Source organism: Phyllostomus discolor, chromosome 2 (assembly GCF_004126475.2).
Source record: "Phyllostomus discolor isolate MPI-MPIP mPhyDis1 chromosome 2, mPhyDis1.pri.v3, whole genome shotgun sequence".
Lineage (NCBI taxonomy): Eukaryota > Metazoa > Chordata > Mammalia > Chiroptera > Phyllostomidae > Phyllostomus > Phyllostomus discolor.
Genome location: NC_040904.2, coordinates 104940683 through 104957527, shown reverse-complemented (window position 1 = coordinate 104957527; position 16845 = coordinate 104940683). Strand labels below are relative to the sequence as shown.

At 35.3% G+C, this 16845-nt stretch overlaps 1 protein-coding gene and 1 pseudogene across 2 annotated transcripts in view; both read left to right on the top strand.

Annotated features, from left to right (window-relative positions):
* LMLN (leishmanolysin like peptidase) overlaps window positions 1-16845 on the top strand; it is a 79376-nt gene that overhangs the window by 19399 nt on the left and 43132 nt on the right. For both annotated transcript variants that reach the window (XM_028504914.2, XM_028504913.2), the window contains exons 5-7: window positions 228-345; window positions 8836-9014; window positions 13395-13500. In XM_028504914.2, coding sequence (XP_028360715.1) covers window positions 228-345; window positions 8836-9014; window positions 13395-13500 — 403 coding nt within the window. The remainder of the gene's footprint in view (window positions 1-227; window positions 346-8835; window positions 9015-13394; window positions 13501-16845) is intronic.
* On the top strand, window positions 5271-6968 carry LOC118498910 (annotated as a pseudogene).

Here is a 16845-nt window from a genome sequence, read left to right as displayed (position 1 = left end):
TGGTTGTTGTTTTTTTTTTTCTAAATTTTTGTTGTCCTTATTTTGGTTATGGGAGGAGGCACAGTGTGTCTACATAGGTCTCCATCTTGGCTGGAAGTCTCTTAGTCACTTTCTAATTATAAATTTACTAATATAGTAGTTACTAGTTTTTTTAAAATGTCTTTCACTGATGTGAACTATTCTTTCCTTTTTTTTGTATTAAACTTTGATGTTCAAATGAACTGAAGACAATGTGCAACAAACCAATACCTACGGAAGGAAAATGACCCCCATAGATACTGTACTGGAGAATGTGCACAGCATACAAAATGCGGTCCAGTTATAGTGCCTGAAGAGCACCTCCAGGTAATTCAGCCTGCTCTTGCAATGTTTTTATTCTTAGAATAAACATAGTGGGAATTTTGAATCTGTGTCAAGAAATTTTTAGACTTAAAAGCTTCATTCTTCTACCCAAAGTAATCAGTTAGGTATACTGATTTTATTCCCTCATTGGTTTTAAAATGAATTTAATGATATTTTCTTTCCTTTAAAAAATTTTTAAATTTATGTCTGGGACTGCTTAATCAGTTCAGCTTAGACCTTCGTCTTTATCCCCTAAAACATCCTTTAGCCAGTATATACCCCAAAACTTATGAAGGGCAATTTGACATTATCTCTTATAATTAAAAAAAATCTATGCTTCAACCCAACCTAGAAATATATTCCATAAAAACACTTAAACTATGTACTATATGTACAAGGATATTTTTTGTAAAACTATAAATATGACTCTCTTTTTATCTTGCTTGTGACATATACTCACTCTGTGTGTTGGCATGCTCACTCTGGCCCAGAGCATGTGATCATGTGAGTCTAGCAGCTGCTGGAGCCCACAGCAGGTGATATGGGTTCCAAAGGACTAAGCTGTAATATGAAGCAAAAACTGGGGACATAGGCTTTTGTTTTGGCCCTGTTGAAAACAATGTTGGACCTTTTTCCATGGTGGAATGGACAGAGAGGGGACACAGGGGCAACCTTCTACATGAGTAAACCTTGTTACCACACCGCAGTCTCCCTGAATGGGTCCTGGAAATGCTTTCCATGTGATCCTGTGGAAGAGCCTGATTTCTACCTATACATTTCGTGAGCCAGCGGGAGGGAGGGGATCTTTGGTTTGTGAATATAACAAGGATGCCAGCTTGTCCAACATTGCAATCCTATAGACATTGTATCTGCTGCCTCCAAGGGACAGCTCACAGACCTGAATTTTGCAAAATTCCTCCTCCATGTATGAAGACTCTCCTACCTTTTTACTCCTTTATTCCTTTAACAGATAGAAAGATCCTCTGAGTCTGGGGATAGACAGGACTACACCCTTTGACAGTAAAAAACAGCTACAGAAGATGAGACCTGCATCCACTTACCCTTGTAAGATTACAAGGCTCAGGGTCTTCCGGGGGGAATGTTAACATAGGTAGTTATTTAATAAGGAAGTGGTGTAAAGGGAATTAGATTATTGAGCTTAACAAACTGGTGTGCATAAGCCTGTTTGCTTCACCAGGGGGCTACAGCTTCACACACTAGGGCATCATAGCCTTGCTCCACCAAGGTGATTAACACTCCTTTCATCTACTCTGGTACTGTATTGCTAGGGGAGCAAAAGGAGATGCTTGACCATAGAGGTCTGACAGTCTAACTAGAGGGTGAACCCATCAACAATCCCATGAAAGCTTGGGAAGTTCATTAGTTATTTTGAAAAAGCACCTGGTCCATCCTGAGCCCAAGATAATATAATCCCAGGGGAACAAAGAAATTCTTTCAATCTCTCTTGTTTGTGACCTGCACTTGCCACCTGTGTTTATGCGCTTTCTCGCTTGGGTGTGTGCAATCATGTGAGTCTAGCAGCTACCAGGGCTCACAACAGGTGGTGTGGGCTCCAGAAGACTAAGCTTTATTTTTCTTTAAGATTTTATTTATTTATTTTTAGAGAGAGGGAAGAGAGGATGAGAGGGAGAAAAATATGTCATTATGTCTCTCATGTGCCCCCTACTGGGAACCTGGCCTGCAGCCCAGGCATGTACCCTGACTGGGAATCAAACTGGTAACTCTTTGGTTTGCAGGCTGGTGTTCAGTTCACTTAGCCACACCAGCCAGAGCAAGGACTAAGCTTAATATGAAGTAAAAGCTCTAGACATTGGCTTTTGTTTTTGCCTTGCTAAAGACAAGGTTTGACTTTTTCCATGGCTGAATGGATGGAGAAGGAACACAGGGGCAACCTTCCGCATGACTAAACCTTGTTGCCACACCACAAACACTAAAATATACTATAAATATGCCTGTATTAGTATTAGTTAAATTATAGTCTAACCATATAATGGAATACGATGTAGCTCTTGAAGAATGAAGTAGATCTCTATATACTGACTTGGAAAGATATTTAGACTCAAATGAAAAAAAAAGTTTTAAGTCAGTATATGTAGTTAGCCTATTTTATTTTAAAATTATTCAATTATTCAGCTTTCAGTAAAGCTGAATAATAATTTTAAAAAAGATACATTCATATAATAAAACTTATGAGACTTTCTGGAGGTATACACATATTAAAAAATCTGGACACATACCAAAATGTGCATTTCTTTAAGAGTTGTACTGTGCAGGGCTTTTCTTTGATACGGTATGTATTTTTGTAATGTTCAGATTTTTCATAGTAAGTATATATTATATCAAAAAAGATAAAAATTTAAATGTGTATACTAGAATACAGTTTATTATACCTTTGAAAATATGATTATTGCTACATTTTATATGTTGGACTGTGTTCTCATATTACCTATAGAAAATGAATACATGACTAAACATTGATTTGTAACCAAAGTTAAGCATTTGTTTAGATGAAGTTTACTTTGTAATTTTTTTCTTTTTTAACATTTTTTTAATTACTGTTCAAGTACAGTTTTCTGCCTTTTCTCCCACCCCTCCTCGCCTCCCTCCCCTGTTTCTGTTTCTACCCCCCCTCATTATTGTCCATATAATACAATGTGTCCTTTATAATTGTTCCTGCAAATCTTTCACCCTTCTCCTCTGTAATCCCCTCCCCTCTCTCCTCTGGTCAATGTCAGCCTGTTCTCAATTTCAGTGTCTTTGGTTATATTTTGCATGCTTGTTTGTTTTGTTGATTAGGTTCCAGTTAACAGTGAGATCATATGGTATTTGTGTAATTTTTTTCTTAAGGTATTTCAACCTCAGTAAATGGTTTTAGACCCCTATGTATTGGCACTAAAACAACTAACTTACTTTTTTTCTCAAATTCCTTTAGTGTATAAAGGTTTGTAGGGACCCATTTAAAAATTGAAACAGCCCTGGATGGTGTGGCTCTGTAGATTGAGTGCTGGCCTGCAAACCAAGGGGTCACCGGTTTGATTCCCAGTCAGGGCACATGCCTGGGTTGTGGGCCAGGTCCCCAGTATGGGATGTGTGAGAGGCAACCCCACATTGATGTTTCTCTCCCTCTCTTTCTCTCTCCCTTCTCCTCTCTCTAAAAATTAATAAATAAAACTTTAAATAAAAATTAAAGCAACTTGTTAATTACATATCCATCTCTTTCCCAAATTAAAGACAGTTCCTACACATTTTAAAACATATATCTTTGCTTTGGTTCGAAGGTGGATTTTCTTTCTTTTTAGTTACCTTGGCTTCTCTAGATTCTGCTTTCTACTTATCTTCTTGAGAGACCTGTGTTTTGTTGTTGTTGTTGTTAAGTAAATGAATGATCATGGAAAAGCTTTAAAATCACAACTTTTAGTAAAATCAGCTACTAATAGGTTAAAGTAATTGAATTAAAAAATATTTGTTAGAGAAGCAAGAATAAACAATGGAATGAAACAGGCATTTCTGATTTTTCTCTCTTTGCAAGCATCACTTATGCCTAAAAAAATCACAATTTATTGATTTTTTTATTTACAATTTGAAGATTATGGTTGTTTAGGAACTTTTTAAATAAAAGAAGTTCTCTAAAAACAGACATTACAAGGACAAAGTAAGATTTGCTTGGAAAGCTAGAAACAAGGGTAACATTACATAATGACTAACCTTTTTACCTTATGTACTTCTGTATTTAAATTTTTTAAAGATATATGAATTTTTATAATAGGAAATGTATTAAATAAAACATTTTTTATTAAGTTTGAAATAACTATAGATTTGTCAGAAGTTGCAAAAAATATGTGTAAGGGGCATGCTTTCCCTGGGCAGCAGATATCTTGAATTTGTGCCCCTTGTCCTGCTTGACTACCCTTGGGGCATCTACAGACCAATGTTTCTAGAAGGAAAATGGAGCAAGAAGCCCGGTCAAAAGGTCCTGTGACACTCTGTATCAGGAGCCTCCTTCTCCAGACATATCAGATACTAACATATCTGTGTCTACTGATGGTAAAATAAGCACCTCACAGATTCCAGCTTTGGAACAAGGGCCCCTGGTGAGACCAAACCTATTGCTTTTGAAGTTGTTAAAATCCGTCGGTACACAAAAGATACTTACACTATGAAAAAGGTTATTGTAGGGGAGCTTTGCCCGCAGAGCCCTTGTCTGCCGCAAATGAGAATAAGTCTACCAAGACATGATCTGCTTGGGGAGGAAAGGTGGCCGATCTCTCAAAGGAGAAGGGCCAGGAGCCTGTTCTTCAATGGGCTTTTATTGGGTTCAATTTGCACAGGAGTACAGGTAAAGCTCATCAATCATTGTGAGGCAGTAAGGATCAAACAATAGATAACATACAAAAAACTACGAGGGCTTATTCTGAGTCAGGGACAGTTAGCTAAGGGGCTACAAAACTTTGGGAAACAAACTCATTTCCAGCTTGGACCCTTATCAGAAAACTGAGGGCATTCTTAGCAAAGTGGGTTTCACAGGATTTTATGTATTCTTTCTTAGGCCTGATCACCCCGGGGAACCCACCCTTTCCAGCCCAGGGCTGCACCACCCTCTGTCATTGTTTCAGGCTTAAGTAAGGCTGGGAAGTAAGGCAGCCAAGAGATTAGGAGACTTCTTGCAGACAGAATGGGGACTCAGGCTTTGTCAAAGCCAAGGGGCGAGAGTCCATCACTCCCTTTGTCTATAGCCCCCCCAAATCCTTCCCTAGGGGCCCCTTCATGACTGTCCCTGCCTTAGGTCATCCCACCCTTGTGGAATCTTACCTGTCATTGGCTAACTGATCAGGCTCGGGGCCAAGCAGGGTGAAGTAAAGTGGGCAGAGGCGGTGCTCCCGCCAAGGAAATAAGCTTTGTCTCCTCAGTGGCTTATGGTCCCAAGGTCTCTCACTCATGGCTAAGGCCTTGGGGGGTTACGGCTTCTGAAACTAGGTGGGCCATTCCCAACAGGTTATAGTTTATCTTGGCCAATATATTATGAATAAACAATTATATGATGAGAAGGAATAATGTATTGTGTATTGTTCAAATGATCTAAGGGCATTTGTTTGGAGGGTCAAGTTTCTCTGGAAGAACATAGGAGAATATATACAATGATCTACAGAAACTTGGTAGAAGTCAATCAGCAGGAACCATCAAATTCAGGCACATCTGTGAGTGAAAACAGGTGTGACCTTGAAGATAGGAGTGATGAAAAAACCCTGTGCAAGAGCTGCAGGAAGTGAAACCTTCATCTTCGAACTTGTTTTCTGGACCATCTCCATCATCTAGACGGAGAAGAACTAGTGAGACAGAAAAAAACTTGGATGAATTTACCTGGGGAACGTCAAAGAAAGTGCCACAAATCTAATAGTATTTCCTTTTCCTTTGATGAAAGCCTTGCTCTGTGGGTAATAAAGGAGATATGTTGTGAAAGAAGCGGTAGCAGTGGATCAACAGGAACTCCATCAAACCCAGATCTTGATATTGGTGTAAATGAACCATCAGGTGATAGGTTGGATCAAGATTAAGTTTCAGATAGATTCAGTGTAGAATTTGAAGTTGAGTCTTTCAATTCAGAAGATTATAACCTTAGCAAAGAAGGACAAGAACTTTCAGATGAAGACAATGAAGTATATCAAGTTACTGTGTATCAGGCAGGGGAGAGTGATTAATTTGAAGATGATCCTAAAATGTTCTTAGCCAACTATTAGAAGTATCTTGCATGCAATGAAATGAACTGTCCCCTTTCATCACATTGTGGGCTCTTTGTGAGAATTGGCTTCCTGAAGACAAAGGCCAAGAAAATGGGAACATGCCTGAGAAGACCAAACTAGAAAGCATAAGCAGAAGAGTGTTTTGATGTCCCTGATTGTAAAGGAAAAAAATATATATGTATACATATGTGTGTGTGTGTGTATGATGATTTCCAAGAATCATGTGTTGAAGAAAATGAAAAGATCACATGAGCCTCCCAATCCCCCCAAAATGAGGATTATTCTCAGCCATCACCTTCTAGTAGCATCATTTATAGCAGCCAAGAAGATATCAAAGAGTTTGAAAGAGAAGAAACAAGACCAAGAAGAAAGTGTGGACTCTCATTTTTCAGTAATGCCATCAAACCTTGTGTGATTTGAACTTGCCAAGGCCAACCTAAAAATGGTTGCATTGTCATGGCAAAAAAGGACATCTTAGGGCATACTTTCTTTACATATGCAAAGAAGAAATTAAAAAAAAAAAAGCCTTGCCCAGTATGTAGACAACCAATTGAAATGATTGTGCTAATTTATTTCTACTAGTTGACCTACCTATAAAAGTAGATTTATAAGTTTCTAACTATATATATCTAAACATTTAGACATGAAGTTTGATATTTTTACAGGTATCGAAGCAAGAAGGTATCTTAGAGCATAATAGATTTGTACTGTGTAATTTACCAGCTTTGGGAGACAGAATAGTAAATATTTTCTTTAGGGAAATTTCACTTCTGTTTATATTTTATATTTGGGTTTTAATGAAATCTGAATTTAACATATAGCTCATCCTTTGTTCTTGCCCCTCATTTTAAATAATTTCCACTTTCTCTTAAAAGAAGTATCTTACCTTTTTAAAAAGTTACTTTAAGTAGGACTTTTAAATATAACTTATTTAGTACCTTTCATGTCAGAAGAAAAGTTTATGTGAAAGATGTGATATTTAAATTTTAGATATTCTTAAACCTTTTGATCCTTAGTTTCTCTACTTTTCAGAACCTCTTAAAATACTCTTTCCAGATAAAAAAGAAATTGGTAGCTATAATTACTGTGTAGGTAAAAATCTTCTTATTTTCTCAGCTTCTTTGGTATAATAAAGGATAGGTGGTTTGAGGAGTTATTGAGAATAACAGAAACACCATTAACAGAAACACCATTAATGAATAACATCATTTACCCATAAACAAAACTTTAAGGCTCCCCAGTACAATTTGGACTTGTCCTAGGCATCTTATAGACTATCTCAATCTATTGTTTAAGCTGAGAAATTCTAAGACTTTGAAGTGCCTTCATGGGCTGGGTTTCATGATTTTTTTGATTGTTACCTAAGTTTCAGACCTTTGCTTAAGGCCAGTTTTAGAAACCAGTGACTTTACAAAGACTAAATGAGAAATTTAATCAACAGAAGGACTGTTTGTTATTAAACTAGCTGCAAGTATCATAACTTTGCTGTAAAATTGTCTAAACATTTTGCATCACCTTTCTCTAAGAATGATAATGTCAGAACATAGGGTTCTAAGATATCTCAAACTGTATAGATCAACATCTTGATTTATATTTAAATATGAATCTTCTGCAAACCAGTGAAAGTGATCACTTTGATTGAAGGTCCCAGTGTTTTACTCCCATGTATGACAGTTGTACACACTCAGGTATGGACAATAAAAGCAGCTCAACTACATTTAGAAGGATAATTTCCCACGGCAGGTTTGTGCCAGTTACTAATGTTACATTGTAGTAAACTTTAAAAACAAAAAGCATACTCATGACTTACCTGTGTACACATATGTTAAGTACAAAGCAAATGGCTGAAGTGATTATTACCTTGGCCAAAGAGTGATCCTCAAATACAGTAAAGCTTTATTAATGTGGGATTTATAATATTTTAAGTAGAATTAATCATTTCTGATGAGAGTTTGTAGTTAAAATGACATGAATACATTCAGGGTATGTTAATGCAACAGTTATTCTATTTACAAAACATTTAGATCTGTGCAAATAATCTCATTAGGCATGCATATACATTACTAATGTAGTCTTGATTGTCTAAAGTTTTGGTTTGGTATACTTAAATGTGTTTGTTGATTTATGAATAAATGATTTACTAAATATTTTTTAAAATGTATAAGGAGGTCCCTTATATAAGTTTCACCTAGTTTCGGGGTTTAAAAGCTTTTATATTTCTATATTGGCTGGTGTGGCTCAGTGGATTGAGCACCAGCCTGCAAACTGGTCACCAGTTCGATTCCCAGTCATGGCACATGCCTGGGTTGCTGGCCAGGTCTCCAGCTGGGGTGTGCAAGAGCCAACCAGTCCATGTATTTCTCACATGTTGATGTTTTTCTCCCTCTCTTTCTCCCTACCTTTCTCTAAAAATAAAAATAAATAAATTTAAAATAAATACAATCTTAAAAAAACATTTTATATTTCTTTTTTCCATCCTGTTTAGCTGCCTTTTATAAATAGCAATTGTTTGTTTGTATTAAGATTATATATTTATGATGATTTTACATAAAGTAGAAATTTTAATAAAATAAAATTAGAGACAACAAGTGAATAGAGGGAGGTATGGATTTTGATAAAATTTGAGGAATACATAAAAATTATGTGTATTCACAGTGTGGATTCTCTATAAATTGAAAGTCTCCACAGCTAACTTTGTCTTGGTCTGATTTTCTGTTGCCCACCACGGGCACAGCAATGCAGGGTCTGCCGTGGGGGTAAGTGGCCCTGTGGAGCCGTGGGTGTGCCTGACCAAGAGGGTGTCCAGGATGCTGACTTTGTTCTTTATGTTGGTGCTCTGGCCACTGAGAGGTGCAGCCATGAAAACATCATCTCTTATGCAGCCTATTGTCAGCAGGAAGCAAAAATGGACAGGTAAACTTTACATGAAACTTACTTCCCAAGATCTATTATGGGAACTCTTAATACAAACTACATGTGTTTAGAATACAAGAAGTTTGCATCTTGCAGATTGCCTTCAGTACTAAGAAACAGCACACTGCCTGGATGAGGATGGGGTGGGGTGTGGGAGATTCAGGTTATAGGATTTTATACATATGGTAATGTCAGTACCAACGCCAAAGAAAAAGTCTACTGTCAAGAGAATTTTCTTTGGCAGTATATACCTTTCTGAGGAAAGAATTTGAACTTAAATTTTAGCAATTCTGTGCTAAGCTGTAAGATATTAAAATAACTTCATTTATTATAATTGTCATATCATTTGATACGTGCTCTTAGCTAAATTATCATTTAAAAATTAAAGTCCTTTTTTATTTATAAAAGGTTTCTAAAAGATATTTCCAGTGGAGCAGCCTTGAAATGAAAAGTTATTATATATCCAGTAGATAAACAAATCAATTAAAGGCAGTAGAAATTTCAATCTCAGCATAGACTATGTAACATTCTCAAATCTAGGAGAGCTAATGTGATCAATTCATGTGTATATAGGGATCATTGCTGAGGTCCTAAACATTCATGTGTCTGTCAAAAGACTTGCTGGCTTTAAAGAATTGCTTTAGTTGTATTGACATATAATTTATTTAAGGAAAAACAATTATTTGTTGAACCAAATAGTCATACAAAGAATACACTGATATGTGCTTCAGAATTATACTGTCAATACTGATGGTGGTAAGGAGGTCAAAATCAGCATCATGGATTAGGAAAAGTAGACTGTAACCATGATACTACATAATTGTTGATCCATGAAGTTAGCTCAAAAATCTTTAGTTTCTGAATGTTCAAAAAGCTTATAGTTAAATATTGAATGTATGTTTTACTGAAGAAAGTACTATATGTTTTTCAGGTATGTAAGTAATATTGTTTAGTAAAAAGTATATATATATTCCTTTTTCCCTGAGAAGCTGTCATCAAATTTGTGATAGTTTATAATTAATGGTGCTTTGGTATCAAGGAAAAGTGGTGGTATTTGAGGTGTGAAACGAATGGTAAAATAAGTTACTTGATAAAATGTGATAGTTTCTTAAAGTAAATGACTTTAAGAAATATATCTTCATAATAGTAATACTATAAAATCATGGTTCTTTATCTTAATCTGAGCCAAATGGATTGAACACACACATACACACAATATCTCATTTTGAATATACTGTTGCATGTCAAAAGAACATTGTGAAACAGTGTATATGTGATTCCATATTTGTTTTCAAACTCTCTATATTTGAATGTGTTAAGGGAAAAGTCAGAAATAAATAGTATTACCAACCATCCCATTGCCCAAGACTACCTTGTTTTTGCACTGAAAGTCCCATGTCCTGGGGAACCCCTCAGTCCTGGCAAACCAGGATGGCTGGTCACCCTAAAAATAAAGTACTCCACATCATTGATAGCAGTTATCTCTGATAGTGGAATTTAGTGGAGGTAGACTGCACAACAAGAAATTTTCATTTTTTTCTTTATATATATTCTTTTTTAGTAATTGATTTTAGAGAGAAAAGAGCAAGGGGAGGGGAAGGGAGAGGAGGAACATCAATTTGTTGTTCCACTTATGCATTAAGTGGTTGCTTCTTGTATGTGCGCTAGCTGTGGATCAAACCCACAACCCTGCCATATCAAGACAACGCTCTTGACCAACTGAGTGACCCAGCCAGGGCCCTTTGTATATTTCTATTTTATTTGTATATATACTTTTTGCAATGAGCTTTTATTACTTTTTTATATAAAAGACATTCTAAAGTGAACATGTTATTAGGAACCGAATGGCTTCCCTAGGGAAGTGGAGGGAAGGATATAAAATTCCATGTTGAGATGGGTCTAGATCAGTGATTTCAACCTTTTTCATTTCATTGCACACATAAACTAATTACTAAAATTCTGCAGCACACCAAAAATATATTTGCTGATCTGATGAAAAGGTATAATTTTGATTGATTTACTAAAAAAAGTAATAGTAATTAGCTACCTTTTTTGCTCCAAAGTGACTTTTTATATATAGTTATATATAAGGATTTCTGGTACCAAGAATTAACCAATCAGACAGAACCTTATTATGTGAAGTGACCCAATAAGATGCAACTCTATTATATGACTTAATATATTTATGGTTCAAGACAGGCCACTCATGCCGTGGCCAGGTAGCTCAGTTGGTTAGAGCATCATACTGATACGCCAAGGGTATGGGTTTAATCCCTGGTCAGGGCACATAAGAGAAGCAATCAGTGAATGTATAAATAAATGGAACAACAAATTGATGTTTCTTTCTTTCTCTCCCATTCCTCTCTCTCTTAATTAAAAAAAAAAAAAGACAGGGCTTTCACACTGGACAGCTATTGTCTTGGCTGCCCTTATTAATTTGACAAGCTTAGGGAAAAGAGGTCAGTGTTCCAGCGAAGGAGTGGGTAGAGGTGGAAAAGGAGATGGGGGGATAAATGATCATGGAAAATATACAATTAAAAATGAATTATTAAAAAAATTCGTGTGGCACACCAGTGTGCCACAGCAAACCAGCACCCTGGTCTAGATAATGTGGATATCTAATAATGTTTAAAGTACCTAAAGTATCTAATTGTCTTTTGATGAAGAAAATCCAGCATGGCAGTTGTCATACAGATGAGAATCCCATAGACCAGAAGTGCATTTCAGTTTCAGTGCTGTGCTGTTATGTTTGCTTAAAGCACTTTAACATTTGGTTCACTTTGATATAAAAGAGTAGCTGAAAGAATAAAATGTTCTTTGTGTCAGTGAATATGAAGCTATTCATCTGTGTCTTCTCATAGCTGGGGAAAGATTGTGGTTTCTTCTGAGAAGAATGTTGATGTTGGAAGAAAGAGCAGTATCTTTGGTTGTCCTTTTGTAATTTTTTGAAAGGAAGTGAAACTTTTCTTCAAAACTGCTGTATTGCATTAATTCATTCCATGAATATTTGAGTGCCTAATGTTGCTGGCAGACTAGGTGAACAAAAGAGATACTTATACTTGCCTCACGGGACCTCAGAGAGATATTAGTTAAATTCTTTTACAAATAAATTTTAAAATATAAGTATGCTCTGTAGAAAAAAACAGGGTGCTGTAATATAAAAGAAAATAAAAAGGCGGAACATAATTTAGATCAATTAGACAAACAAGGCCTTGTTGAAAAAGCGAAATTTTAGCTGTAATATGAACATTGATAGGCTTCCGCCAAATAAAGAGGTAGAGAGAAAGAGCTTATGTTAGAAAGAAGCCATGTGTACCTGCTGCTGTTAGAAGACACTTTGGTGGACACTGTGTGTGAGGATGAGAGCTCCTTGAGATGGATTGAAGAGGAAGGCAGGGCTGTTTTAGTCTAAACGCTGTAGAAGTCCCTGATGGGTTTTAAGCCTGACATTGACATTCATTTTATATTTTAAAGGTTACTAGCGATGTTTTGGTAAATGAATTATCTACATACTTTTTCCTAAGTATAAGTCTTGTTTTCAAGCATGAAGAAATGATAAGTTTTTTATTTAAATAAGACAAATGTTACTTTGTAAATAGATGATCAAAATTTAGTGAGTTTTGTGGTATTTCTGTGGTAAAATGTTAAGGTAGTGGTGGAAGAAAGGCCCTTGGGGTTCCTTACCATTGTCTATTTGCCATAGCTTTTGAAAGACAGGTAGGTGTGTGGTGGAACTGACTGAATTACTCTGGGTCCCAGTCAGCTCTTGGACTCTCAGGTCCTGAGTGCAGAGGAGATGTAGAATTTTGTAGATTCTAGAAGGTATGTAATATGACAGAAGATAATGGGAAGATAAAGATTTTTATATGAATAACCAGTGTTGGTACAGGAGAAAGGGAATAGTGAGATGGAGAGAAGAAGAGTCAGCAACTTTTAGCAATGGGAATGATTTACTTATTGTCCTGTTGTATATCTGGTTTCTCTCTCTACTTACTTGTTTGTCCCTTTGCCTGTTACTTACAGTGAAATGGTGAAGTCAAATATGGATTTCTCAAATAAAATAGTGTTAGAATTTGAATTTTTCAGTACATTTCCTTTTTTAGTATATACTGACATATTTAAAAAATTCATACTACAGTATAATTGACTGATTAAATTCTTTTGTAGGAATTTGTGTTGATTAGCCATGCCATAAGAACACAGAAATATATGTCTTCAAAGTAAAATGCAGTGAAAGTTAAATGTTATGGTACAAAATGACATTTGATATTTAGCAAAGATTTTTCTGACCTTGGGTAGTTTATGATAGAAAAATGTAGATTAATATTATAGTGCATATTGTTCTAGAATATAATAAAAATTCAATGTCTATTTTAACAGGCCAATAGCAGGATATGCTAATCTGTGTCCAAATATGATCTCTACCCAGCCTCAGGAGTTTATTGGGATGTTGTCCACAGTGAAACATGAGATTATTCATGCCCTGGTAAATTTTGCTGTTAACTGTTTTTTGTTTTTATTTTTTTTTTTGCCTTGGTTTTCTGTTTATTGTGCTCTCATTTTGATGTATGTATTAAATTTTAAGATTATGTAGATTCTTAGATTCACGTTCTGTAAAACCTAGTTGACTGGGCCTCTGCCTATAGAAAATTTATAATGATCAGCATATGGGCTAAGTTGAGTTATACTACTTAAAATAATTAAACAAGTTAATTCATTAGGCAAATAGGGGTTTTGAGAAAATGATTAAAATTCTTTAGGAAAAAAACAGTAATTTAGAAAAATTGACTTTCCTCTAAAATGACAACTGATATACAAATTATAGATCTAATCTTCTACAGAAATCTCATTTCTAAAAGTCCTTTTGGTCTATTTAGGTTTTCTAAATTTATATATACTGCCTGATTCAGAACTTCTTCCATTTCTCTAATACATCCAAAATAGTGAATTTTTACTATATATCTAGGGAACTAAACAACATTGACTAACACCCTAGGAAATGTACCTTTGATGTCATTTGTGTGTTTATGAAGTACATGGCAGTAAAATAGAGACAGTGGGTCACACAGATATAGGTGTAATTCTTCTTAATTCTATCACTAAAAATCTTTGGGATCTTACACAAATACTTAGCCTTTGTAAGCCTCAGTTTCATCTATAAAATGAAGATAGTAGTACATACTACAATGGATTTCTTTTCTTAAAGATTAAATAAGACAGAACATTTAAATGGCTTAGCACCTTGATAGACATAGTAAGGTATAATAAAATTAATGACTATATTTATTAGTTTTATTTAGTGAACTATCATGTATGACCTTGAAATGCAAGCCTTGGGTTTTTTAAAATTGATTTTAGAGAGAGAAATGTCAATTTGTTGTTTCATATATTTATGCATTCATTGGTTGTTTCTTGCATGTGCCCTGACTGGAGATGGAACCCACAACCTTGGTGTATCAGGACTACACTCTTAGCAACTGAACGACCTGATCAGGGCCTTCCCCCAATCCAAACATTAAAGAAGTTTATTGATTTACTGGAAATATAAAGTGTGGGGTTGAGGACTAACTTAACCTTATAGTCCAAGTCCATTTCCCTATACTCCCCCTTGGTTGTATCCTCCTTATGAAGTTTCAGTCTTTTTTTTTAAAGATTTATTTATTTTTAAAAAGAATGGGATGGAGGGACAGAGGGAGAGAAGCATCAATGTGTGGTTGCCTTTTGAGTACCCCTACTGGGGACCTGGCCTGCAACCCAGGCATGAGCCCTGGCTGGAAATTGAACCTGTGACCCTTTGGTTCTCATGCTGGCAGTCAGTCCACTGAGCCACACCAGCCAGGGCTAGCCTCAGTCTTTAAATCCACAAATACAGTGAATGACTCAGTGAAATTAGAGTGTAACCAGATAGCACTCATATCTTTCAAGTAAGGAAATTCTAAAATGAATCATCTGTTTTCCCTTTACTAAAAAGATAAATTGTGCTTGCTACATTTGGTAAAAGACAAGCATCATTCTAAATAGCATTTTAAGCTTTAAGTTTTAAAATCTGTAGATACTTGATGAAAGTACCAAACAAAAACAACAGGTTTTAAGTCTAGTTAATAAATGAACATGAATGCAGAGGTCCCAAACATGAGATAAATTAGGTTATTAATAGACAATCCACAAATTCAGAAAATAGAAAAAATTCAGTTGGCCCAGAAATGTATGAGAAGTTATTCACCCTTACTGTAAAATAGGTAATTTCAAATGAAAGTGAGGCACCACTGAATATAAAAACGTGTATGAGAGTTATGTAAGTTGACTCCAAGTTAGTGGTTACCCTCTGGGAAGAGAGGGAGGAGAAAGGGTTTAGGTAACAAGGCTTCGGCAGTATTTACTCTGCAGTGTTTTAATTCTTAAAAAAAAATCTGAAGAAAATATGGCAAAACTAACATCTTAAATCTTCTTAAAGAGGATGTATAAGTTTCTACTAGATTTTTTGAAACTTTTTTGTATATTTGAATTATTTTAAAAATGTTAAAAAAAAAAACCTAAGAAATTTAAAGATTAGTTTAAGTCTCAAAAACTACCCTGGAAGATGGTAAGAATTAAATGTTTAACAACTACAGATACTCCTTGTAAAGTTAAATATGTTCATAGCTATCAACTACAATCATCATGGTACTTTGAATACTAGATAGTCCTGAAATAGGAGTGCTTAGAAGAATTTTCTGGTTGACAGGGTAGAAAAAATGTGCACTTAGAATATTATAGAAGATGAGACAAATCATACTATTTTAAGCTTTATATAACTGGTGAATTGTATATTAAAAACAATTTAGATTTTCTTAGCTGAATCCATTACATGTCCTTTGTGTCTTCCGAGATTAAAAAAGAAGAAATACAGGGATAAAAGAATAATCTGTCTTCCATTAATCATTTTGACAAGCCTTGAATGACACAGAGGCCATAGTTATGTAAGCAAGGAAATTTGCCAGTGAAATTAAGTGATCATTTATGATTGTTGGTTATTTGAATATAAGCTATAGCATATTCTCATGTATAAGACATATATAAAGTAGTAGTTACAGAAATGCTTTGTTTTAGTTATTAGATTAGGAAAGAAAGCAGAGAAGAAATCTCACTAATGAAACAGGAGATACCAAATGTCAACAATTTTTATTTTTGCCCATTTTCTCATCTTATTTGGAAGAGGAGAGATAGAGAATAGGAATTTGAATACCTTTTTGTGAAGAATACATTATCATTAACATTGAAGAGTTCTTAAAATGCCATTTAAAAATGTGATTATAAACATACAAATTCACATTGCAAAACAATTTTGGGCATGTCAGTGATTTTACCTATTACCCTACCAGCAAAAGAACCACAGCTAACATTTTGATATATATGTTTCCATTCTTCCCCTTTTTTTTGGGGGGGGGGGGTAGGGGAGAGAGAGAGAGAGAGAGAAACATCGATGTGCAGTTGGGATCAATGACTGAATTTTTATGAATGCTCTTAGGAGCATACTTGATCACTCACCCCTACTCTAAATTGTATTGTTGTTCTTAATAGTAGCATTTCCTGGATTCAGTTATAGAGTTTAGTAAATTCTCATGAAGATCAACTGTGATGAACATTCGTAAACTAATAAATGCATTGTCTATACGCATTTATAGACAACTAACTTTTGGTTTCCTCACTCTGTAACCTCAAGTAATTGGAATTTAAAATTCAGAAATATGAAGCACTTGTCCAGTTCCAGTATGAAAAATTCCTGTAGCTTTCATTTGGTTACATCAGGTGTATGATGTCTCAAATCAGGATTGATATTTTCCACTTTAAG